The sequence below is a fragment of the Chionomys nivalis genome, chromosome 7 (assembly GCF_950005125.1).
Source record: "Chionomys nivalis chromosome 7, mChiNiv1.1, whole genome shotgun sequence".
Classification (NCBI taxonomy): Eukaryota; Metazoa; Chordata; class Mammalia; order Rodentia; family Cricetidae; genus Chionomys; species Chionomys nivalis.
Window position 1 is genome coordinate 63,997,361 of NC_080092.1, and position 27,054 is coordinate 64,024,414.

At 40.8% G+C, this 27,054-nt stretch overlaps 1 protein-coding gene across 4 annotated transcripts in view; it reads left to right on the forward strand.

Moving 5' to 3' along the window:
• Nucleotides 1–27,054, forward strand: part of Ap2b1 (adaptor related protein complex 2 subunit beta 1) — a 116,137-nt gene that overhangs the window by 43,117 nt on the left and 45,966 nt on the right. For 3 of the 4 annotated variants that reach the window (XM_057774331.1, XM_057774332.1, XM_057774333.1), the window contains exons 12-18: nt 1,237–1,335; nt 5,108–5,367; nt 9,110–9,302; nt 21,197–21,238; nt 22,039–22,185; nt 25,140–25,285; nt 26,895–27,024. In XM_057774331.1, the coding sequence (XP_057630314.1) occupies nt 1,237–1,335; nt 5,108–5,367; nt 9,110–9,302; nt 21,197–21,238; nt 22,039–22,185; nt 25,140–25,285; nt 26,895–27,024 (1,017 nt within the window). The remainder of the gene's footprint in view (nt 1–1,236; nt 1,336–5,107; nt 5,368–9,109; nt 9,303–21,196; nt 21,239–22,038; nt 22,186–25,139; nt 25,286–26,894; nt 27,025–27,054) is intronic. The other variant, XM_057774334.1, reaches the window with a different exon arrangement.

The following is a 27,054-nucleotide window of genomic DNA, read 5'->3' on the forward strand; positions in this document are numbered from 1 at the left end:
ATCAGTCCTGGTTTCTAGTGTGACAGCTGCAGAGCTTAGACCAGTGGTTTATAGACGCTAATGCACATTGGAACATTTGGGGGCTCTTTGAAACCCAGTTGCTGGTCCTCCACCCCAGAGAGTGAGAAGCACCTATGTAGTCTCATTTCTTACGTGCTGCGAGCGATGCTCCGGAAGTGAGCTTCCCTGTGGTGGTTGAGAGCAGTAACCAGAGTTTTATTTTCTGTCACCTAAGGATGATTACATATTGTCCTTAGCGTTTGCTGTTGCTTATTACAAAACATCATGGTGAGACTTGAAAAGATTCTCTGCGGATGATTAGATTTCTCCCCATCTGTCCTTCCCTCCTATAAAATTAGAGTCAGAGACCTAGAAAAGCAGTCAGACTGTTAAGCCTTTCTCTCTGGCATTTGTGCTCATAGCAAATAGAAGTTTGTGTATGTAATCCAATATAGTAATTTTAATAGGCGTAATATTAATAGTAGATCAGCAGGCTCCCTCTAATTCGCTCTAATCTGACATAATTCTGTTTTGGCTCTTATCCCAGTATGGCAAGTGGTTTCATGAGTCCTTCAAACTTGTAAGCTTTGGCCAAAGTAAATAATACACAGTTTAATCAAGAGCCAGTTTTATGTGTGTACTTTAAAAAATACAGTTGAGGCCTGGCTCAGAGGGTAAAGGTGACTTCTGCCAAGCCTCCTGGCAACCTGAGTTTGATCCCTGGAACCCGTGTAAAGGCGGAAGGAGAGAACTGACCACAGAGTTGTCCTCCCCGTGTGCTCTGTGACCCATGTACTCATATACATTATGCACACACATCATGTACACACAATAATAATGCTTTTTTTATTAAAAAGAAAGAAAACAGTTGAAAATCTGGCCCAGAAACAAATCTTTTTTTTTTTTTTTTTTTTTTTTTTTTTTTTTGGTTTTTCGAGATAGGGTTTCTCTGTGGTTTTGGAGCCTAACCTGGAACTAGCTCTTGTAGACCAGGCTGGTCTCGAACTCACAGAGATCCGCCTGCCTCTGCCTCCCGAGTGCTGGGATTAAAGGCGTGCGCCACCACCGCCCGGCACAAATCATTGAATGTTCAGGTGATTACTTGTCTCCGAGATCCCCTTTGGCCACTCTTCGTTTCATTGGCTGAGCTTCCTCCTTCATCTCTCAAAATCAGTAATTCATAGTTGAGGAAATGAGATGCTGCCTCTCATTTACTTTGTTGATTTTGTTTTTTAGGTGCAGCTCACGCTGCTTACTGCCATAGTGAAGCTCTTTCTCAAGAAGCCATCAGAAACACAGGAACTGGTCCAACAGGTCTTGAGCTTGGCCACACAGGTGAGAGATGAGAGCATCTAAAGGGTTGATTTGTGCTACTTCCCATGGTAAGAATGGACACTTCTCGTCTTAGTCAAGGCTGTGTTCGCTGTGGTGAGCGCCACAATGAAGAGCGACTTGGGGAGAAAAGGCTTTCTTCAGCTAACACATCCTGAATCATAGTCCGCTGGTGGAAGCCAAGGCAGGAACTCAAACCTGGCAGGAACCTGGAAGCAGGAGCTGATGCATAGTCCATGGAGGGTGCTGCTTACAGGCTTGCTTGCTCCTTATGGCTGCTCAGTCTGCCTCCTTATAGAACCCAGAACCACTGACCCAGGATTAGCCTCTTCCACAATGGGCTGGGCCCTTCCCTATCAATCACTAATTAAGAGAATGTCTTACTTGCCTACAGTCTGATCTTGTGAAGGCATTTTCTTCTTCTTCTTCTTCTTCTTCTTCTTCTTCTTCTTCTTCTTCTTCTTCTTCTTCTTCTTCTTCTTCTTCTTCTCATTCTTCTCCTTCTCCTCCTCCTCCTCCTCCTCCTCCTCCTCCTCCTTCCGATCTATGCAGGTCCCTGCACACATGTGGTGCACATACATACATTCAGACATGCACATATACACATAAAATAAATTTTAAAATAAAAAAATTAGATTGACTTCAGTTTTCATGATAATTTTGAAAAGTTGATTTAAATTATATATTATTGATTAAAAATACCCTACATAGGTGAAAATAACACAGAGTCTGCTATCTTCTAGGTCACTCCTTCAGTTTTCATATGAAATGCTGTGTGCTTTATCTACCTTTCAGAGAGGTGCCTTTCTCTCAGAGATAATGTTAAAGTGCTTACACCGTTTGATACTTTCCTGGTGGTGCACACCTTTAAATCCCAGCACTCAGGAAACAGAGGCAGGTGGATCTCTGTGAGTTCCAAGACAACCAAGACTATTACACAGAGAAACCCTATCTCAGACAACAACAACAGCAAACAAACAAAAATACTCTGACAAGTGACATAAGGAAGAAAGGGTTTATTGTGGCTCACAGTTCCCATTACAGTCCAATAAGACTGGAAGTCATAGGAACAGGAACATGGGGGGTGGTCACATGGTATCTACAGTCAGGAGGGAACAAAGAACCATGCATGCATGTATGCTGCCCAGTACCCTTTCTCTACATCGCCAGGACCCTCCACCCACAATGAAAATGGTTCTTCTATGTATATCAATTATCATAATGAAGTTACTACACCTCCCCTCCCCAGCATACCCACAGGTCCATCTCCTAGGTAATTATGTATTCTGTCAAGTTAGCAGTTAACCCTGACCATCACATAAGATATGTCTGGTCAGAAGAAAAGAAGTTCAAGTGGACTCTAATTGGGAATGTGGCTATTGGCCTTAAATGTCAAGTCATAACCAGACCTGATGGCACAGGCTGTAATTCCAGCTACTGGGGAGGCTGAATCAGAAGGATAACAAAAAGTTCAAGGTCTACCTGGAAAACTTAGTGAGACTCTGTCTCAAATTTTAAAAAGTTGTTAAAATGCTGGGGATATAGCCCAGTCATAGTAACGTGCACAGGGCCCTATGTTCAAATTTCAACAGTGGAAAGAATATCAGGTTACTATCTCAAATCTATAGAAATCAAAATAATTTCTTTTTTATAGTGTAACTAATACGATGATCATCAGTCCATCAGACTTAGTAATGTCTTTCATTGAATATGCAAACAGACTGGCTTTAACACAATTGTCAATTAAGATGTGTATCTACACATAGAATTCGATTCAAATATTAACTATTTTTTGTCATTTTCACCTGTTTCTAATTGGTATATTATCAAAGTTTCAGTCCCTTCTATGTTACTTTGCCTAGTTCTTAGCTGTCATTTTCCTGTTACTAATTTTACATCTTAAAGATTTGTAAGTGCTCTTGAAAATATTTTTATTTTAATTTTTATTATGTGTATGACTATATGTGAAAGTGTGTATAAAGTGAAACTGGTTTCTATGCCAAGAGCTTATGTGCTGTGTTGAGACAGACACATCTAGCTTGTAGTAGTGCTCCTTATTGGAGGTAGAGAGCTGAGAGTGGGAAGGGATTGGATAATTGTGAGAGATTTCTTTTTTATTTTATACCCTTGTAAATCTTGGCATAGCATGATTATAATTTGTTTTTCTTTTTTTCTTTCCAAGACAAGGTCTCATTATGTAGACCTTGAACTGGCCTTGAACTCAGAGAAATTGCCTTCTCTGCCTCCCAGGCACTGGGATTAAAGGTGTTCACCACCACACTCAACAGAGTATAATTATTTTTAAACCATAAACATGCATAAAATTATTTTAAAATTGCAACAAAAAGAATGCTAAATTTGTGTTGCGTTTTTTGAAAGCACATACATTTGTGATTTGTTGTTGGATCGTGTGGGGTTTTTTGTTATTGTTGTTTTTGTTTTAGTTAATAGTACCTTTATGAGCATTGTATATAGTCTCTTTTTACTACTATGACTTAGCCAGTTTCTCTATAGGAGATGCATGTAGATATTTGAATCAAGAAGAAAATTATGGGGCTAGAGAATTGCCTCCACCGTTAAGAGCACTTGCTACTCTTGCAAAGGAACTCCGTACAATTCCCAGCATCCAATATGGTGTCTCACAATGTCTGTAATTCCAGTTCCAGGGGATCCACAGCCTTTGTACACATGTGTCCATATTGACAAGTAGACATATAAGTAAAAATTAAAAAAAAATTTAAGAATATATAAAAAAAATAGATGTAAGGTAGAATAAATGTTAGAATTATTACTACTAATATTTATGGCCATTTTATTAAAAAATTTAGAGATGGGGGCTTACTGTGTACCTAACTGACCCAGTTCTCAGTATATACCCCAGGCTGCCCTCAAATTCATGCAATCCTCCTGCCTCAGCGTCCTGAGTACTGGAATTATAGGAGCATGCCTCCACATGTGACTTAGGTAACAGTTTTGTTTTTGTTTAAGCTGACACATGAGGGCTAGAGAGATGACTCAGTGGTTAGGAGTACTTACTGCTCTTGCAAAGGACCTGACTTCATTTCCCAGCACCAACATGGCTGCTTACAGCCATCTGTAATTGTAGTTCCAGGGGCTCTGATGTCCTCCTCTGTCCTCTGTGGGTATTGCATGCACATGGCGCACTTATGTATACTGTATGTAGGCAGAACACTGGTACAAGTAAAATAAAAAATCTTTTTTTAAAAGACTGACACATTTTTATTTGTGTGTGTGAGAGAGAGACAGGGATAGAGAGACACAGAGAAAGACACAGAGAGAGAGTAGAAAGAGCACATGTCACACTCTGCTTGTAGAAATCAGTTGACAACTTGTGTGGAGTCAGTTCTCTTTCCTCCTGCCATATAGGTCCCAGAGGTTTAACTCAGGTCACAAGACCTGCATGTGACTTAACCCACTGAGCTATCGTGATATACAGAGACCTTAATAGAATAATTAAAATACTATTCTTATTTCCCAAGGCCATTCAACTATTGCTGGATTAAAGTGGCTTTTTTTCTTCTCAGCTTCCCTTTGAGTTTGAGTCTGAACATTAGCCCCATCTCAGTGTATGTTTAAGTTCCTTGAAACATTAGACATATAGAATTATAACTATATTATTAGATCCCAGTAAAATATAATTTTCATAGCTAATCTGCATAAGTCACTACAGCAGTGCCTTGACAGTAAGCCTGGCACTTTAGTGTCTCTGTGGAGACAGGGCCATCTGAGTCTCCTTGCCTTTGCTTTGCTTTAGGATTCTGATAATCCTGACCTTCGAGATCGGGGTTATATTTATTGGCGCCTTCTTTCAACTGACCCTGTGACAGCCAAAGAAGTAGTGCTGTCTGAGAAGCCACTGATCTCTGAGGAGACAGACCTCATAGAGCCTACCCTCCTGGATGAGCTCATCTGCCACATTGGTTCTTTGGCCTCTGTGTACCACAAGCCTCCAAATGCTTTTGTGGAAGGGAGTCATGGGATTCATCGCAAGCACTTGCCCATTCATCACGGGAGGTAAGCAGGTGAAATTACTTTGTGAGGACTAAGTTGCTGGTTAGGCACCTTGTCTTCTGCTCTGTGCCTGAAAAGGACCTTGTTGTGCCTTCTGCAGTCTTGCTGCCCTAAAGGGCTTCTTTCTCTCACTCAGTTCCAGCATAGGAGTACAATAAAACTATAGGAAATTATGCTCATACCTTCTGTTTTGATAAGGTTTGAAAGTTGCTTGAGTCTAGTAATTTATTAAATACCGGGCCTGCCTGAGGAGCTTGCTCAGGTGACAGAGGGAGTCTGATCCCCAGAATCTATGTGGAAAAACTAGGCATGGTAGTGAGTGCTTGTAGTCAGGCACTGGGGAGGTGAGATAGGAAAGTTCTGGGGCGCACTGGCTAGCCAAACTAATCAAGCTTCCAGGGCTCCTTGACATGGAACACATGCCGCACGCACTTAAACAAACACAGATGTGCGTAAATGGAAAGAAAAATAAACTAGGCACCTGAGGAACAACACCTCAGCTTTCCTCTGTCCTGTGTGGGTTGGCACATGCTCACATACACACAGAAAACCTTAGTAGAGACCATATTTCTCTTGTATAGATGACTTACAGTTAAACTACTAATGAAATGCTTTTACAGAATAACAGTGTATTACAGCTTAGATTCTATATATAGATAAAGCTTTCAGTCACATATGCCTACTTTGTTTTGTTTCACCAAATTAGTTTAATGAGATCAGTAAGGAAAGTGTGTTAGGAGCAGACCACAGGCAGCATGCAGCTTTTGCTTCCTAACTCCTCAATTTTAAAATCAGAGAAGAGGAACACTAATAAACTCTTTTTGCTTTTGTTTAGAGGGGTGGGTTTTTTGTTTTTTGAAACAGAGTTTCTCTGTGTATCCCTGACTGGCCTGGAACTCACATGATCCACCTGCCTCTGCCTCTTGAATGCTGGGATTAAAGGTGTGTGCCACCATTGCCCAGCCTGCTTCTGTTTTTTAAGGCAGGGTTTATGTACCCAAGGCTGGCCAAAACTCATTGTTCAGCCTAGAAGCTTAGATTTTCCTGCCGCAGTTTGCCATGAAGTTGGGACTGCAGGCCTAGGCAACCAAGTCTGGCTTTATACATAGTCCTTATCAAAGCCCCTTAGCCATTTGTACTTTATTTTTGTCTTTACAGACTGATACAAGAAAAATAGACTTTGGTGTAAGTGGAGATAATGGCTGGGGAATATACTTCTGTGGTGGAGTGCTCGTCTATCACCTCTGAGGCCCCTAAGTTCAATTCCCAGCACGCCAACCATCCAAAAAACAACGGGTTGTAGATATATGTGATTAATTGCTGCAAATGGCACCTGAGAAAGGTCCATCTGTAGGAGGAGGCTGCTTGTTCGTTTCCCGGCCACCCAGACTCCCAAAATAATCATACAGAAACAATATTATTTACAGTACTGTTTTGCCAATAGTTTAAGCGTATTTCTGGCTAACTCATCCTAAACTAACCCATCTCTGTTAATCTGTGTATCGTCACGTGGCTGTGGCTTACTGGGTAATTAAGTTCCGTCCTGCATCTGTCTCTAACGGGCTACATGGCTTCTCCCTCCTCTTGCCTCCTTTCTCCCAGCATTCAGTTTAGTTTTCCCTGCCTAAGTAAGTTCTGTCCTGCTATAGGTTCAAAGCAGACCTCTATTAACCAATAGTATTCACAGCATACAGAGGGAAATCCCATATCATCCATCCCTAAGTCTTCTGCAGCAAAAGTAAATGATATACTTGTGACATGAAATACAGCAACACTTGAAGGCTTTAGCCTGCTGCCTCTTGTAGTGGTTTAAAAGGTGAGGTCTTTTAGAATCACTCAGAAAAGAGTGAAGTGCTATCTTCCCAAGTGTGTACTGTGCCCAATATTTGCCAACTGCCCTAGAAAGATGATATGGTAAATAGTTGTCTGATTTGGGACAAATTAACCTTTTGAGATTATATCTTTGATGGCATTTATGCAGTTACTTTACACGACTTTATAATGGGAAACACTGGATGTTGATTTTCTTGGATTTAATTTCATTAGCCTTTGTGTTCATATGTTTCTTAAAAGTTCTGAGATCATCTCCTGTGACTCCTGCCTTTGTCCCTTCATGATATGGCTTTATTGATACTTTCCATCTTAAGTTGTCTTTCTTAGATTGTCTTTTTCTTCAATCTCTGCAGTTTCATGTTGTTAGTTTTCATGTGACAACGTCTGATAGAAAAACCTTAGGGAAGGGGATAGAAGGGCTCCCCTGCTTAAGGAACTGTAGTAGGGAAGACATGGCACCAGGAGCGCCCTCTCAAGGCAGTAGGAGTGGGAGGCAGCTGCTCAATCACTTGGCAGCAGAAGAAGCAGAGAACAGGCTAGTATGAGAAAGAAACTGTAACTTTTGGCAGCCGGATCCTAATGGTTCATCAACCATGGAAACAAATGTCGGCATGTTTGTAGAGATTGTCCAGACTGGGTTAATTCAGTTGGGAAGGCCAACCCTAAGAGACAGGAGCTGGGGGCCCAGGCTGAATAAAGAAGAGAAGGTAAGCTGAGCACCAGTATTCATTGCTCTGTGTTTCCTGATTCGGCAGAGTGTGAGCATCTGTCTCCTGCTCTAGCCACCATGCCCTCCCTACCATGGTGAACCACACACTTGAACTATGAGCCAAAACTCTTTCTTAAGTTTTTTTTGTTTTTGTTTTTTTGTTTTGTTTTGTTTTTGGATTTTTCGAGACAGGGTTTTTTTGTGGCTTTTTGGTTCCTGTCCTGGAACTAGCTCTTCTAGACCAGGCTGGCCTCGAACTCACAGAGATCTGCCTGCCTCTGCCTCCTGAGTGCTGGGATTAAAGGCGTGCGCCACCACTGCCCGGTGTTCTTAAGTTGTTTTTATCACATACTTTGTCACAGCAATGAGACAAGTGACTAGCACGTTTATCTTACTATGTGTCAAAATATGTGACAGAAACAAGTGGGATTTATTTTGCCCTGGTCATAGCAGAGAAGGTATGGGCACAGGAACACCCGTATTCATGGTGGTAGGGGTGTAAGGCAGCACTTTGTTCTCATAGAACAGGATGTCGGGTATGCCTTTGAAAGCTTATCTCTATTGATCTACTTCTGCCAGCCAGGCCCTATCCCCTGAATGGCCCCACAGCCTTGAGATGTGTATATAAATTTCCTTCCAAGTTTATTGTCTATGTCTGGCTGCCAGTCGGTTGTCTTCAGTTGACTTTTGAACATCTGTAGTTATTTTTCTTTACACATAGCAGAATTGAACATCTTGAAGTTATGGTTATAGCATGGTTGTAGAATGTGTTCTTAGCATAAGAACACCAGAACTAAAGCAGACAAAACCTAAGTGTCTTTTTTTTTTTTTAATCATCCTTCTGGATCCCCTATTGGCAGCATCGCTCATCCTCTCCTTGTTTGTTTACTGCCATTCTTACTCCTCCTTGTTCAGATCTTGTCCAAAGCTACTTAAGTTTTTTGTTAACATGTATTTATTTGTTACGTGTGTGCGCACATCTCACGAAGGACAACCTGTGGGAGTCCATTCTCTTCCACTGTGTGAATTCTTGAGATTGAACTTGTTGGCAAGAACCTTTACCTCCTGAGCCATCTCAGCCCTGTTTAATTCTTTAATTGTAAATTTAGTCTTTTGTGATTATACCTGTGATGTTTGCTTGTTGCTTTTTTGTATCATGGGTGAAGATGTTTTTTCTCATCTCTCCTCTGTGTTTGATTACAGCACTGATGCAGGGGATAGCCCTGTTGGCACCACCACTGCAACCAACCTGGAACAGCCTCAGGTTATCCCCTCTCAAGGTGACCTTCTGGGGGATCTTTTAAATCTTGACCTGGGTCCCCCAGTGAACATGCCACAAGTGTCCTCTATGCAGATGGGAGCTGTGGACCTTTTAGGAGGAGGACTGGATAGCCTGGTAAGCAGTTCCTTTTCTCTGCTTATTTTTAGTTCTTGGTGAACTAGAGAACTTTATTCGGCTTTCCTTGATAAGCAGAAATGTCCTTTGTAAAGGACAGAATTATCTATCTTTAGAGAGTTTATTACCATTCTGTTCATTATTGGGATGGAATATGTCTGCATGTGTTTAGATTTATCATGTTGACCTGCTTATAAGAACTTCTGGTATTTAGCCAACCTGTTATTTGGCTATCTTATTAATGTCCTTACCAGAGTTCATTATTTTTCCTGCTTCTTAACTTCTTACAAGTTTTCCTTTGGTCCTGAGTATCATTAAAGTGGCTTCATACTGGTCACCATCTTTCAGGCTTTTAAACCTCTGCCTTTTTGGGTGTAGTGGTACATACCTATAATCCCATCACTTGGGAGGAGAGGCAGGAGGATCAGGAGTTGAAGGCCAACCTTAGTTACAAAGTGAGTTCCGGGAAGCCTGAGTTACAGGAGACCCTGCTTCAGCATGCACACACTCTAAAAAAAAATTTAAATATATTCTTTTAAATATTTATTGGTTTGTGCATTTTCCAACTCCGAAATGTTTTAAGGCAGTTATATGAGCATTTTGTCTAAACTGCACCCTTATTACAGTTGGAAAAGACTGCGTGACTTTTCCCCTTCCTCCTCCTCACCTCTGCCTTTGTCATACTTCCAATTTAATTAGCTTCCAGGATTCTAATAATAAAAGGCTCCAAAGTCCAGAATGTCTGGGACATGGGCCACCAGTTATTGTTGTACAAGATGGAGAAATTATCATATGGCAACCGTCCATGTCTGGGGAAAAGCCTAGGAAAATGGTAGGTCACAAGGCTCCCTGCAAATCAGGTACTTAACCTTGGTGGATTACAGACTAGGTGTCTGATACTCTGGTGACTATCAGGATACCTGACAAGTTGATGTATTTCCCAGCAACATTAAAAGGCACATACCATAGTATCATCACACTTTCGGAGATGATAGAAGCAAAACACTTACTCTCTTCTGCATATAATGTCGTTGTCTCTTAGGCATTATGAGGACTGTGGTATCTATGGCTTTTCCATGTCAGTATAGTTGCATTTAAGATTTGATTGGCAGAGAATCCATTAAGGTTATAATCAAACCTCTGTGAGTTGTGCACTGCATCCAGAGTCTAGTCACAGACCGTGCAGGGAATTCTAGCTTGCTGTCACATTTAACATCCCTGTTGTCTTTCTTTTGAACATGGAATGTGGTCTTGACTAAGTGTAAAAGAATAGTATTTCGTCACCATCCCACACTGCTGTAGAGCCTTTTACGACTCAAAGTAGACAGATAATTTAAGTATCATGGAGCTGCCCAAGAAATGAAAATAGCTCTTGTTGTATTGATGTATCAACTATAGGTTGAATACTGCCTCCTCAGGTTTATGCTTTAACTTCCTTACTGCTTTCTCTGGAGGGTTACTACATGATGGACTCATTGAACCTAAGAGGACAAACAGGTTTAGGGATGGAGGTGGAGAAGAGGCCCTGGTTTTGGTGTTTCCAGGCCCACAATTCTAACAGGTGGATAGATACATAGTACATAAAGATAAAACTCATTGTAAGTATTGCTTCAGACAAAAAGGCTGTGGGAGGAGACAGATTTTCTCTCTGTAACAGCCCTAGCTGTCCTGGAACTAGTTCTCTAGACCTAGTTCTAATTCGAGGCTAGTCTCAAATGCCGAGTGCTGGGATTAAAGGTGTGTGCCGCCACCACCCAGCTGAGATGGCTAAATCTTGAAGGGCGAGAACCTGAGTTTGGTTGCCAGCACCCACATCAAAAAGCAAGTAATGGTGGCACACATTTCTAAGCCCAGTATTCAGAGGCATGGACAGGTAGATCCCTGGGGTTTGTTGGCCAGCCAACATAGCCTAGTTAGTGAGTGTAAAGGTTCTAAGAACTTGCTTGAGGTTAGGCACAGTGCCCCTTAATCCCAGCACTTGGGAGGCAGAAGTAGATGGTTCTCGGTGAGTTTGAGGCAAGCCTAGTCTACATTGGAAATTTCAAGACAGCTAGGGCTATATTGTAAGACCCTTTGTCTTTAAAAAAAAAAAAATGGTAGGGTACTTTTCTAGTCAATTAATTAAATGTGTATGGGTGCTTTGTGTTTTATGACTGTGTACCACATGCATACTTGGTGCCTCAAAGACCAAAAGAGGACATCATATCCTCTGGAACTGGAGTGACAGATGGTTGTGAGCCTTCATTTGAGTACTAACAGCTCTTACTTTTTACTTTGAATCTGTATGTAATTTAATATATTCACTCAGAAAACAGAAATTTCTTTTACAAGAGCATCACAAGAGAAGCCCAAATCTGGCTGTGTGGAAATGAGTTTCTTTTTTTAAAAGAAAGAAAGAAGGAAGGAGGGAGGGAGGGAGGGAGGGAGGGAGGGAGAGAGAGAGAGAGAGAGAGAGAGAGAGAGAGAGGGGGGAAAGAAGAAAGAAAAGAAAGAAAGACTTATTTATTTATTATGTATACAGTGTTCTGTCTGCATGTATGCCTGTAGGCCAGAAGAGAACACAATTTCATTACAGATGGTTGTGAGCCACCTCTGGAAGAGCAGCCAGTGCTCTTACCCTCTGAGCCATCTCTCCAGCCCGGAAAATAAGTTTCTAAGGCATCAGTGGACTGTAATGCTTTAAAAATACCTGTTCAAATGATCTAAAGAGGAAAATAATTTCAGTTTTTTTGCTCTCTGTATAAATAGTGTCATTTCTTAAATGAAACCTTTCCTTATAGTAAGTAACATTTCATAAAACTATATAATAATGTGTATAAAGATCTTGCACCAGAGATCCTGATTTGTTACGCTCTGGTAAAGCCTATTTGCGTTTTTTGTGTTTGTTTTTGATAGTCATGTATATGGGGACAGCCTTGGGTGTTGTTCTTTGCTTTCTACCTTGTTTTTGAGGCGGTTTTTTTGTTTGTGTTTTTTGTTTTTGACGGGTTTTTTTTTTTTGTATGTAACCTAAGTTGGTCTCAAATTGACAATCCTCCTGCCTCAGTATCCCTTCTGCATGGTGAGAAAAATTGGTGTAGGATAGGAGATGACCTGAGATCCATGTGTGTGACTCTTGTCTGTGTTGTTCTCAGGCGTCTGATACCTGTGAGGACTATGGAAGTAACCACTGAATCCCAATTATTTGTTGCCTTTACTTTTAGTCTATCAACAGAGGCCTTGACTAAACTGGTCTTTTGTTCATCCAAGATTCTGTGTGTTATTCTATTTAAGTGGTGCTGTTGTGTATCAAAAAATATGAAGAAAACATTCCAGGTGCCCTTTATGCTGAGGAAGGATTTCATACTAGAGAAGGATTCTGTCCCTAGCTGGAGCGAGAGCAGGATCTAGGAGAAGCTGTGCTTTTCTAGATTCTAGTGCCTGCTTTTCAAAGCCTCCCTCCCACGCTGTTCCCTGTAGTTCTTTACCTTGTGTTTGTTTGTCGTGTGCTACTTTATTAATGGTTTTGAGTGCTTAGCCCACGGGAAACTCTCCATAAATTCTAGTTTTGCATTGTTGTTTCTCCTTTGCAGTGACTTAAGAACTTGGTTTTTTAAGTTTATTGTGTGGAGAGATTGTCTTAGTTAGGGTTTCTCTTACTGTGAAGAGATACCATGCAGGAGAAACATTTAATTGGGGCTGGCTTACAGTTTCAGGAGTTTAGTCCATTATCATCATGGCGGGACATGGCATCATGCTGCAGACATGGTGCTGGAGAAGGGGCTAAGAGCTCCACATCTTGATCCATGGGCAGCAAAAGGAGACTGTGTGCCACACTGGGTGTCTCTTGAGCATGTGATACCTCAAAGCCTGTCCTCACACTGACAGACTTTCCCCAAAAAGGCCACATTTCCTAATGTGCCACTCCCTATGGGCCAGACATTCAAAAGCATGAGTCTATGGAGGCCTTACCTCTTCAAATCATCAATCACAGAGATCTTTGTAAGTTCTTGACCCATTTTACCCATTACATTTTTCAGAGTGGTTCTGAAACTCGTTTTTGTTGATGCAGAAATTTAAGAGCTAACCTCAGTTTGCTAGTCACCTTTGTCACTGTAAGCAGAACCTGAGATAATCCACCAATGACGAGAAAAGGTTTATGTTGGCTCATTGTTTTGGTGGCTTCAGATAACGAATGTTTAGTCCTATTGCTTTGGGATCTGTGGATGACTAATCTTGATTGTCATTTTGACTAATTTGGAATAAACTAAAATCCAAGCTTCTGGGCATGTCTATGAAGGGGTTTCTTAATGATTATTAGAGGCAGGATGACCCACCCTAAATCTGGGCCATATCATCTGATGTTGCCGACATAAAGGACATGGAAAAAGGAAGCTTTGCTTTTCCCTGCTTGTCTTCACACTTGCTGGCAAGTTCATCTACCCTGTTGGGTGGATTTCTTCAAGATTCCAATGTAACTGAAAACCAGCCCCTTTTCAGGAATTCTGTAGGACTCCAGTACCAGACTGGGACTGCAGAGACAGGGCCTCCAGTGAGATGGCACAGGATAGCAATAGTTGATAGACTGCCATCACTTGCTCCATGACTGGAAATTCAAACATGAGAAGGGTTACAGGGGCCCACCCTATTCATAGGCCAGCATCTTTCTCATAAGGTCCACCCTTTGAACTTATGCTTCTTCCCTTACCTCCCTATAGCCTTTGTTTAGACTAGCCTTTAACACATGGACTATATGGGGACACTTACTCAAACCATAACAGGCAATTTAGGAGAAATTTCACCATTGTTTACTGTTAATCCATTTCTAATCTTCAAAATTTATCACCATTTTATGATTGCTCTGGTTTGTTTGTAATTGCCATTTTTCTGGAATAGAACTTAAATGTTTTCCATTCAAGGTCCTCTTTGGCCAGGAAATTTTTATGCAGCCCTCAGTATATACATAAATAAGTATACTAAAGGGCTGGTGAGATCACTCAGCTGCCAAGAGCACAGACTGCTCTTCCAGAGGACCTGGGTTCAATTCCTAGCACCCACATGGCAGCTCACAGCTGTATGTAACTCCAATTCTAGGGGACCCGACACCAAAACAAAAACAAACCCTTTGTGTGGACCACAACATATTGTCAGGTGGTGGTTGTGCACACCTTTAGTCCCAACACTCAGGAGGCAGAGACAGATGGCTCTCTCTGAGTTTGAGGACAGCCAGGGCTATACAGAGGAAACCTTGTCTTGAAACACCAAGAAAAAAAAAAAAGAAAGAAAAGTATACAAATCAAACATTTTCTGACAATAAATCAGATATTTATTTTAAAAATAATTACTTGGTATGCATATAATTCAGCATTCAAAAATTTAATTTTATATGTATGGTTTGTCATATGCATGTAAATACACCGTGTGCAGCATATACCTGGTACCTATAGAGGCCAGAGGAGGGCTGTGGATCCTCTGGAACTGTAGCTATATAAAGATGGTTGTAGACAGACACAGAGGTGATGGAATCCAAACCTGGATCACTTGGACAATGTTCTTAACCTCTGAGCCATCTCTCCAGCTCCAATTAAATTGTTTCTTTTTTTTTTTTTTTAAGATTTATTTATTATGTATACAGTGTTCTGTCTGCACATGTGCCTGCATGCCAGAAGAGGGCACCAGATCTCATTATAGATGGCTGTGAGTTGCTGGGAATTGAACTCAGGACCTCTGGAAAAGTAGCCTGTGGTCTTAACCTCTGAGCCATCTCTCCAGCCCCTCACTGTTTCTTAATGATCAAAGCACATCTGCATGTTAATGTGATTGGTATTGTTTATTTTTATATAAAAAGCTACTCTTGGTTGAATATTTGATATTTCAGCTTTAACATTTTTCAGAGTTAATAATTATTTATATTTTATAGTTGTTAATGCTCAGAATGCTGTTTTCTCATAAATGCATAGTACAAAAGTGGTAGAAGTATATTTAGGGCCTCTCCATTGTTGGAAATTCTGTCCTAATTCCAAACCAAAGTTTATTTAATGATTTAAAAAAAAATAGAACTCAATGTAACAACTCAAAACAGCAATTTTGAAAGTCAGATATTATAACACAATACAGAGATACACTAATTTGATACTTTTGTGCTAATAAGAAAACAGGTGGGAAAATGTTAAAAGTTTTTGTTTTCCATAATTAATCCATGATGTTTCAATAGCAGCAGCAAACTTTGTACAATTGGTAGCAAACAGTAATATTCAGTGTCTGAGTCGAGTGCTTTGAGCAGTACTATTGGCTGTGAGAGGCATGACAGCAGGTTAGAGTTGTGAGCAAAGCAATTCTTACAAGCTCCTCCTCTGTTGGGAGGAGAAATGGTGAATTCCTCGTAGAGAGGCAGTAGTGGGGTGAAGAGCAGTGGGGCAGACTATATTTATACAGCTTCTGTCTGGCTTGAAATCCTATCATGGGCTTCAAGGGAACTTTTAAATTTCTTATCAGGAAGTGTCTGCTGTAGCTCCCTGCTTTCCCCCTTTGAGGAAAAGGAGTCTGTGCTCTTAGTCATCGGTTTGATTCTTGGCTTATCACGTGCTCACAGAATCTCCATGTCTATTTCACTGATTATGTTTTATGATGCTTCTCTGCATAGAGAAACCATATTTGATATTTCAACAGCTGAAAACCATATTTTCCCCTCACAGGTTTCTTTGTTTGTGATAGGAATCCCTGTGTCTTGTTCTACACCATTCGAGACTCCTGAGGACCAGAGCTGTTAACAAACTGTGAGGGTTGGTGCTTTCCTTAGAGTCACTTCCCTTCAGTGAGTTCTAAAAAGCATTCCCATAAATGAGATAAATGAGAGTCTAGACTGACGTGTAGAATGTCTGAGCTTAAAGTCTGCTCCCGTGGTTAAGAAAATAAGCTATCAGGTACCTAGACAGCTCCATAGTTTTAGAGATAGGTCGATGTGCTCTGGACTGGCCACAAAGCAGGGTCAGGGGGAACCTAACCTGGACCCAGTCGCTAATGCTGTATGGAATTTTTTCCTTTAAATCAGTGGGTGTCTCTATTAATATTCTTTTGTTATGATTTTCTTTTCCCTTAGAGTTGAGCAGATTTGTTCTTTAATCGAATTTTCTTCTTCAGTTCCCTCTTGTGTTATCTTTTGTAGTATGTAGCCATTCAAGCTGAGCTGACATTCCCCTCTGCTGTTTAGAGCTCATCTGCAGTTCACATGTGGTTCAGACTTTGGACCTTGCTACAGAGCTCATGTGATGTGCCTAAATCTGTTCAGCTTATAGATTACAGTGGTCACCATGGAATCACTGCATTCTGTCCAGTTCCTGGATTAGCTCTGCGGTGACCTATTACTGTGTAATCCAGCATTAACTCCATTCCCCTCATTAAGCATTACTTTAGACATGGTGGAGTGACCACTCTGTGACAGGAGCCAAATGTTAATTCTATCCTCAGTACCATTTAACGGCAGCAAATCCTGTGGTTTAGATTGGGGAATAGGGAATTACACTACTTGTTGAAAGTATCAGCTAAACTCGTTGAAAGTTTTCAGCATTTGAAATGTTCTTTTCCATAGCTATACATTCAGACTCGTGCCTATGGTCCCAGGATGCAGGAGACTGAGTCAGAAAGATTATCAGTTCAAGACCATCCTAGGATATATATAGCAAGGCACAGTTTCAAACAAAACAGAAACCACTCCCCTACCCCCCTTTGAAATTGACACCTCTCCTTTTTTTCTGTATTCTGACTTAGTTCTCCAGTAGTTGACATTATTTTCTTCATGGAGAAAAATCAACCTCAGTAAGGTAATCCTAGGAAAATAGGATGTGAGCTGAGAACAGTTTGAAGAGACACTTAGAGACAGTAGTGACGGGCACCTCAGCTAAAGCATCAGAGTGCAGGGCAGTGGTGAGGCGCGTGGGAGGTAGACTGGCAGTCTGAGGTCAAGGCAAGCTGGTCAGCCCTGTCTCAAAAAACAAACAAACAAACGACAGTATGACACCTAAGTTTGGGACACCTTTCACTCCTGGCTTTCATAGTAAAGTGGCTCACTGAATAACAGAAACCTGAATTTTATAGGTCCTGGTGTGATTGATTTAGTATAGGATCCTGATAAGTATGAGCTCTCAGAATCTTCCTACGAGATGAACTTCATCCCAGCAGTTGAAGATAACTAGTGTCTCATTAAGGCTGAGTATATATAATAACTTTTCTAGATATTTTTCTTGGTTATCGGCTTCATCACATTTGTCAGTGTGGTAGGTAGAGAAGACCTTGTATTGAGTGGCTTCTGTCCTTGCTGATCTCTCTCTGTTAGTCACTGCCTTTCACCCCTAACATTTTGCTGCCACCTTGCCATATTCTCACAGAAGAAGATGACCTCCCTTGGGATCTTTTCTAGTCAAGAAGAAAGATTTAAAATAAAGTCTGAATAAGCTACAATCTAGTTTTTGCTAGCTGAGAAACATTGGGGTTTGTGCTTTTCCTTTACTTTGGGTATAGCACAATTAAGTTAACCTTTGTATTTCTGACTGTGTGTCTCATATCTTTTGGGCCTTACGTGTGCCAGATTCTAGAAGAATTAATGTATTCTTGATTCTAGGTGGATTGCAGTACAAAAAGGATCATCAGGATTGTTTTATTTTTAAATATATTTATTTATTTTTATGTGTATGGGTATTTTGCCTGCATGTGTGTCTGTGGACCACATGCATGCCTGGAAGAGGGTGTCAGATCCTCTAAGACTGGAATTGTAGACAATTGTGAGCCACCATTTGGATGCATGGAATTGAATGCTTATTTTCTGGAAGAACAGCCAGTGCTCTTAACCACTGAACCATCTCTGCAACCCCCTGGATTGTTTCTTCTGTGGTTCCAAATAAAATTGGTCAGTAGCATGGGGAAAGATTGTGTTTAGATCTCTTCCAGCTAATATTCTCATAATATTCAAAAATGAGAATAAAAATCTAAGGGAAGAAAAAAACTAAAATGGGCTAGGCATGGTGATACACACCTTTAATTACAACATTTGGGAAGCAGAGGCAGGTAGATCTATAATTCAAGGTCAACATGGTCTACCTAATGAGTTCCTAGCCACCAAGAGCTACATAGTAAGACCCTGTCTCAAAGCAAGAACTACAAATGGGTTTTGTTTAGTTACTTCTCTCATCACTGGGCCAAAAGCACAAAGTTCATGGCAGCTGTAGTACATGGTAGAAGCTCCTCCATCCTAATAGATCAGGAAGCATAAAACAGAATGGAAATGACTGGGTAGAACCCTCAAGGCCTGTGCCTCCAGGTTTCCATGCCCCCAAACACCACCAACAGCTAGGGACTAAATGTGCAAGCATGAGCCTGTGAGGACATTTTGGATCCAAACAACAACAGGCTTTATTCCTTTAATCTAAATATCACCAATAGCTACCTCTTCTCTGTGCTTTTTATTGAATATTTGGAAAAACTATTACTTCTTTTTTAAATACTTCTCAGTGTATGCCAACCAGTTTGGTAAAGAATTCTGTCTTTCAAACTTGGATTGCAAACCTGGCCAGAGGAGCGAGTGGTTTGGGGAAGGGAGGGTTAGCCTGTTAGGAAGTCATAAGCCATATCAGCATTAGGACAAACGGGATGTTTTGTAGAGCCTCTTCCTCGGGTCTTGTATTGGTTTCCTTTCCTCTCTTATCCCCTCATCTCTCACTTTATATAGAAGTCAGCTCTGAAGTCATTTTTAACATCAGAATCTTGTCTGAATCCTAATAATTCTCTACTGCGATATTTTCAACCCTGGCTGAGTGTATATTCCGATGAACTAGAACTATCTCACAGTGTCCAGATGACACCTCAGAAAAGGAAATCACCGTCTCTGACGATGAGACTGGCAGTAGCAGCTTTTAAAGCTTATGTGCACACACAGATGGTTGATTTGTTTTGTACGTAAGGTTGAGAGTAGTCATGGTTACTGGCGTATAACTAAAGTAGTTATTAATACTATTAAAGTTTGAATGTTAGTCTCAAAAAACACCATATTTTTATTAACAGGAAAATTAAAAGATGTTTACAAGTTATATTGCCTTTGCAAGCTTCTTTGGTTCAACTTTTAAAAACAAAAATGTATCTGCCCTGTGTTTTCAGCCTTTGCGGATGCTGTTGAGAAACGACCCATGCCCTTTTTGCTTTTTTAAAAATTCTGCTTTGCCATGCCTTTGAATCTTCACTTCATCAGCTTCTAGGCAGAGGGAGGTGTTCCTTCAGAATTTCTTTTCTACTTAGTTATGTGTACAGGTTTGCATTGTGTTTTCTACCTCCTGCCAGTCTGTAAAGCCTGCCCTGATTAATCTGTGCTCCCTTCATTGCTTGGCATCTTTTCATGCCTTGCATGTAATAAATGTTACATATTTATTTGTCTCAATAAATAGAATACCATGCTTTTCAGACATCATGCTGCCGATATGTGTCATTTTAGAACCAGGGAAAGGCAATATGCAATGTCTTTTCTGTTGGCTTTGGCACCTTTTCAGTTTCTCAGGTTGGTGGTTTAAATGACCTTTTTATTTGGCTAAGTATCTGGCCTCATCCAATGACACCATTGAGTGATCTGTGAGAACCACATTCTGGAAATGTTGGCTTGGCTAAAGCACCTGCTAGAATTATTTTCTATCTTAAATAAAACAAAATTTTGTCATGGACCTCGCCATTTTTGAGTATAGATTGAATTTTAAGTTTTGACAGCATCATTTTTATAGTACTGTCATTTCATAAATCATTCCCAAATAAAGATGCAGTCTTATTTTGTCTTTACTACCCCAACACAATGATTTCTAAATTATCACCACTAACCAAGAAATACCGCAGTACTTTTAGACTTTTAGTCTGTTTTTAGGACAAACTATTTGGCGATTCACAAAGGGTTGTAGAGCTAGGAAGGAGGCAAATACAGGACTGCAAACATCGCCCCACAAAAAGGCTTTAGCTTTGTAAATAGTACCATTAGTGTGTGTGTGTGTGTGTGTGTGTGTGTGTGTGTGTGTGTGAGAGAGAGAGAGAGACAGAGACAGAGACAGAGACAGAGACAGAGACAGACAAAGAGAGACCAACTAGCTAAAGAGCTCCAGTTTTTCTTCACTGGTCTTGTCAAGGGAGACAAGACTGCCCTCAGGGTGAATTTTGTATGTTATAGAGCCCTGAGGGGAAAGAAGCAAGACTAAGAGCCTGTGGAATGTTTTCCTGTCAGCTAACCAACTAGTCTAATTCTCTACTTTGCCTCCTTTAAATGACGGACTCCATATAAATCACAGCATCTCTCCTTAGAGGTACCAACTGTGGGAGGTTTGGGTGATGCATGCATATCTTTCTGTACTAGCTGTTTTTCCCCCAAGGAGCATTCTCAACTAAAACCTTTTATGTTCCCCTGGTAATTTTTGAAGCTTGAAATTGCAACTCAATACTGGTTTGATTCCTATCATCTCAGTAAGGCAGCAGGTTTTGTAGGTTAAAGCATTTTTCGTCTTTCTTTGCTTTTCTCCCCCACCTTAAATTTCTTTGTAAAGGAAAAGTAATGCTGCTGCTTGGGCTCAGAGCTCTTTCGAGTATACAAACACTAAACCTTACTCAGATTCATGCCAGTGAATTTGGGGTAGAAAATTACATCTCAAACATCCCTACGATGTCCCAGCTGCATTTTCCAAGTTTTTGCTAAACGCTCACACCCTTTCACTACCACTACTCGGCTCCCCTAGAACATGTTTCTTGGTGATCTAGAATTCCTTAGGCTTTGGGAGACAAGTCAAATGGCATGTGTTTCCGATGACTTGGTAGAGCAATTTACAGAATCTATGTGGGCATCTAGTACTTAGCTAAATGAACTCTACCTCTCTCTCCTCTCTCTCCTTTCTCTCTTTCAGCTTGGCAGTGACCTTGGCGGGGGCATTGGAGGAAGTCCGGCAGTAAGTGCCATCTGTTTTTTTCACCATGGGAAGCTCTGCCCTGTTTGATTCTTTCCTGCACATGTTATGGGAGTAGCCACCCTGCTCTCCAGCACTGCATACCACAAGCTTGGTAGCATTGCATGAGGGTAGAGAGTGCAGGGTCACATGCCACATGTGGTCTAGGGACTTGTTTAGGGATTGATGCTGTGGTGCCTGTAGAAATAGATGTTTTTGTTTCTGACACTGAAGAGCTGAAGGAAATGGACCCTCCCATCTTGACTGCAGAATGCTTTTTATGCCCTGGTGTCCAGAAGGAACTGGAGAGAGTTCTGGATTTGTAGAGGCATTTTCCTCATAGATGAGTTCCTATGGGGTGTGAATATCTTCTCCCTCAGGAGAGCTTCCTGCTGGATATTAACACTCAAATGGGAAGTAAGACTTGGCCCAACTATGTAGAAATGGAACTGCTATTCAAGTTGGATGCTTCTCCTTCATTCTGTAGACACAAACTCCTCTTTCGTTAGAGTACCTGTAGGCCTTTTGCACAGAATCGTGGAAGCTAAAATTGGAAACAAAACAAAATCTTGGATCACTGTGTTCTTGCATCCTACCTAGTACTGTGCCTTGACAAAGTTTCTAAAGTATGTTTACATTTATCATTGGTGAAAAAAAGTAATTGAAACAATATGCTGAGTGGATTCTTACAAATATTGTAACTGCAGTGTTTTCTAATGGAGTAACCAGTGATGTTAAAATAAGTAACAGTTTAAGGACGATTACTCTATTCTTTCTCATCTCTTTCCCTTTTTTCCCCAAAGGTAGGACAGTCCTTCATCCCATCATCGGTGCCTGCAACCTTTGCTCCTTCTCCTACTCCTGCTGTGGTCAGCAGTGGTTTGAATGACCTGTTTGAACTTTCCACGGGGATAGGCATGGCGCCTGGTGGATACGTGGCTCCTAAAGCAGTAAGTACATAGAATGGGCAACACTTTTCTCAGTGGACAAAGCCTAGATTACTTCTAACAAGTGTTACTCCACTCACATGGGATGTAGCTCTTGTTCTGGAGGATCTATGAGGAACTTAACCATAGGAAACACCATTAGGCTTAAAATTGGAAATATTAAATACTCGAATTGGACCTCATGTTTAGAGATATCTAATTTGTCAGCATTAAGATACATCACTTTACATTGTATCAGCAAGCACACACAGTAGAGAATAGTGGCTTTTTAAAAAAAACAAAAAACAAAAAACTTTGTTTTATTTTCCTTCCTTATTGGTACTATATATGGATTCTGCGGTACAATTCCTCAAATTTGATTTTCATAGGTGTTAGTATACCTCTTTTCTTTTGTGTCCCAAGCTCAAACTCATGGTCTTTTGCATCAAGCTCCTAGATTTATATTGCTAGAATAATAGCAGTATGCCACTGTTCTAGACAGAGAATGATCTACAATAGCCATGCTTGTGGTTTCCAGTGAGTGAACTTATTAATAAGTGTGTAGTGAGCAGAAGTGAAAGAACAGACAGCAGAGCGTCAGCACATCAGGCGCTTGCTCTAGTAGAGGCAGCTGGAGTAGCGCGTTTGGAAGAACCAGCAAAAAGACATCATCAGACGAGATGCTCACACCGCAGAATTGACTGAACTAGTGAGGCTGGAGCTCCTGGCGAGATCTCCAGGCAAGCGGAGAGGTTTCTCTAGATGAGTTACTAGCTTCTGGCTCCAAAGCAGGTACTTCTATTCCATGGTAGACATTAGTAGCTTCTGTTGGAAATAGTTTGCCTTCTTCTGTCCGTTCTCAGAGATGCAGTGTTTTAAATATCCTGAGCTATTTGCTGTTTTTCTCCTGTTAGAGGCAGGAGGCCAAACTGACCTAGGACAGGGAGTTTTGGGGGTCACTTGAGAGAAATGCTTGAGTCAGAGACAAGGCTGCCCTCACTTCCGGAGTCCACTTTTTACAATCATAATGCATGCTTACCAGTGTAGCCACTACATCCAGCTTCAGTGCTCTTCTTTCGAGTTCTTATTTAGCTATGTGTTTTAGGACTCTTCCAGTCTCAGTCTTGCTTGATGTCACTCCGACATAAATGTAAAATGGGAAACTCTGTAAATGAAGTTTCATTTAGGCTCTTGAGAGACATGCTAGCCATCCGATCCGAGTTTCGTCTTTCTTCCTAAGGACCAGTATCCCGGATTTCTCTCTTTCCCCGTCTTGTTCTCCACAAAGAATCCTGCCATAGCAATGTGCACTGGTTGTCTGCTGCAAGTCATCACTTGTGTGTATACAGCCATTGTATAGCACAACTAAAAGTAGACTAGACAAATACACGGTGCACAGACATACATGTAGGCAAAATACTCACATACATAAAATAATAAAGTTAGTAAGTGTTTAAAATATCATTTTTTAAAAAAGTTACTATTGCCAAGTAGTAGTGACACACACCTTTAATCTCAGCACTTAAGCGGCAGAGGCAGGTGGATCTCTGTGTTCCAGGCTATCCAAGGCTACACAGTAAAACCCTGTCTGCTACACAGAAAAACCCTGTCTTGAAAAAGTGAATAGATAGATAGATAGATAGATAGATAGATAGATAGATAGATAGATAGATAATAAAAGTTATTTAATGTACTCATTATTAGTGTAAAAACTACACTTATGAATGACCAATTAAATAATTTACAGATGTAAAACAGAATATTGAGTCTTGTCCCCATTTCTTCATATTATAGTCACTATTAACTTTGTTTGTATGCTTTCAAAACAGAAAGGGAGAACTATGCATATTCCTGTACATTGTATCCTTTGAAAATGCTAGCACCAGAATTTGCTGCTTTACATCCTTTTATAATTGTCACATTCTGTTGAATGGCTGTATTCAGTAGATTGATAAATTGGCATATTAATTATTCTCCTGTTGATGAGCATTTATGTTACTGCCTGGTGCTTCCTTCATTCTTTGTTGTGATGTTGCAGAGAACATTCTTGTATTTCCTGGTATGCTTTTGTAAGAGTACTTATTATTTTACATTTTAAAGCAGATCTTCCCTATCTGCCCTCTGCTGAGGTGGTGTCAGATTACTGCCAACAAATCATAAAGAATACCAAGTCTCCCATACTCTACTTTACCCCGGGAATCAACTGGTGTTTGTTTTTTCGGGGTTTTTGTTGGTTTTTTTTGGGGGGGGGTTCCGGGTTTTTGTAACCTTCTCATAAATGAAAATATGTTTATATTTTCTCTTTTCCATGTGGCTGGGTAAATTATAATTATTTCCAACCCATAAACTGTCTAGTTAGGATCATAACAGCTCATAAACTTTCTACCTTTTTTGAGTAGCATTAATTAGGATTATAGATTCTGGGGCCAAGGATACATAACCAATTATATGGAGAAAAAACATTTAAGTAACATCTGAGGCGTTAACTGTCAGAAATGGAAATAGATTTAAATATAACATAACATATGGTCCTTGCCCTTAATAGGGTGCTGGTAATGTTGAAAATGTCTTGAAAGATTACAGTCATGCTATTTTCATTAGAAGATTCAATTTCTTCCCTTTGAGTCTTTTTTCAAGCCTAACAGAAGCATGGTACTCATCACAGTGGTTTTTACTTGTATAAGCGTTTGGCAGCAGAACTTAAAACAGTAAAATGACCAAGTTGAACAGAAGATAGAAAAAAAATGCCCAATTGCTCATAGACTTTTACTTTAAATTGGCTCATAAATAATTGAGCATGATCTCAAAATTTAAAAAAAAAAAAAAACTGTTTTATTCAAAGCCTTTCACACAAACTTCACATTTATTATCTAAAAATCGCCATAAGTTCCCGAGGGGGTGGATTTCCCTTACATGTTGGGAAAGAAACATCATAGAGGTAAATCTTCCTTCCTGGGCTTTGTGCTGTGTTTCATCAGGTCTGGCTACCTGCAGTAAAGGCTAAAGGCTTGGAGATCTCGGGCACGTTCACTCATCGCCAAGGGCACATCTATATGGAAATGAACTTCACCAACAAAGCTCTGCAGCACATGACGGACTTTGCCATTCAGTTCAACAAGAATAGGTAAGGCATGCACGTCCTAGGTTTGCTGAATATAGTTCTTTAAAGTGCCTGCTGAATATAGTTCTTTAAAGAAGAAGCATAGTGTAAAAAATGGTAATGTAAAACTGTCCAATGTCCTTAGCCATCAGGGGAAAAGTAGATTAAAACCATTTTAGAGAGTCTGTCTCATCAGTCAGAATGGCTATCAGGAAAATGACAAGTACTGGCAAAGAAAAGGTACCTACCCTTCATCAGTGCTACTGGGAGTAGACACCCATCCATCTGCAACAACAACAACAACAGAAAAAGAAGTACGTTGTTACCTTTCTACTGACCAATTGGGTTATTAAGCTAGTGACATGACATTGATTTTCATATTTTGCTTTACAAAGTGAATATTCCTTGTAATCCTCCTGTCCTAGCCTCCCATGTGCTAGGGTTACTCACAGAGGAGATTCGTAAATCTTTTTCTGAAAAGATTATGTATGGAAAATATATATATAAAGAGATACTTATCCGATCTGTTCTTCCGAGAGAACATGGCTCACTGAATCAACTAAGCAAAACTCATGTCGGGCTCACAGGGACTAAAGTGGCAAACACAGGGCCCGCATGGGTCTGCGCCAGGCCCTCTCTGTATATGCTACGGCTGTTGTTAGCTTGGCGGTTTTGTGAGACTTATAACAGCAGGGATGGGGGTGTCTCTGACTTCGCCTGTTCTTGGGGCCCTTCCTTCTATTGGGTTGCCTTGGCCAACCTCCATCTAAGGGCTTTTGTCTCGTCTTACTGTATCTTATTGTGTTGTGTTTGGCTGTTGTGCCTTGGAGGCCTTCTGAAGGGAAATGGGGGTGGGAGGTGAATCTGGGGGAGAGGGGAAGTGTTGGGGAGCTAGGAGGAGTGGAGAGAAGGGAAACTCTGGTTGGAATATATTATATGAGAGAAAAATCTATTTTCAGTTTAAAAAAAAGCCGTCCCTCCAGCAACATGATACACAAAAGAATCTTTCAGAATCAGCATCAGCAATAGTTCCTGCCCATGAACATTGTCTCTCTTTTCTTTTTATTATTTTTATTTCTAAATTACATTTTTCATTTCTTTTACATACTAACTGCAGTTTCTCCTTCCTCCTCTCTTCTTGTTCCCCCTCCTCCAACTATTCCCCCCCCCCATCTACTGCTTCTCCATTCAGAAAGGGGCTGGCCTCCCATGGGAGTCAACAAAACATGGCATATCAAGTTGAGGCAGGACCAAATTCCTCCCCCTGTATCAAGGCTGGGTGAGGCATCCCAGCCTGGGGAATAGGTTCCCAAAAGCCAGCTCATACACCAGGGACAGGTTCTGATACCACTGCTAGGGGCCTCACAGACAAGCTACACAGTTGTCACCCGCATGTAGTGGGCCTAGGTTGGTCCCATGCAGGCTCCCTAGCTGTCAGTCCAGAGTCGTGAGCTCCCACTAGCTCAGGTCAGCTGTCTTTCTAATCCATGTAATGGAAATAGTCAGAAAGTATGAATATAGGCAGTGTTGGAACAGGTCAGCAGAGCTTCTGTTGTCTTGACTAAGCTATGGAAACCTACAGGTGTGTGACCTCTCCTCCTGACTGATGTCTGAGTGTTCCTCCTCTCTCTAGTTTTGGTGTCATCCCGAGCACACCCTTGGCCATCCATACTCCACTGATGCCAAACCAGAGCATTGATGTCTCTCTGCCTCTCAACACCTTGGGCCCAGTCATGAAGATGGAACCTCTGAATAACTTGCAGGTCAGAGTTTTCCTTTACTCACAGAGTTTA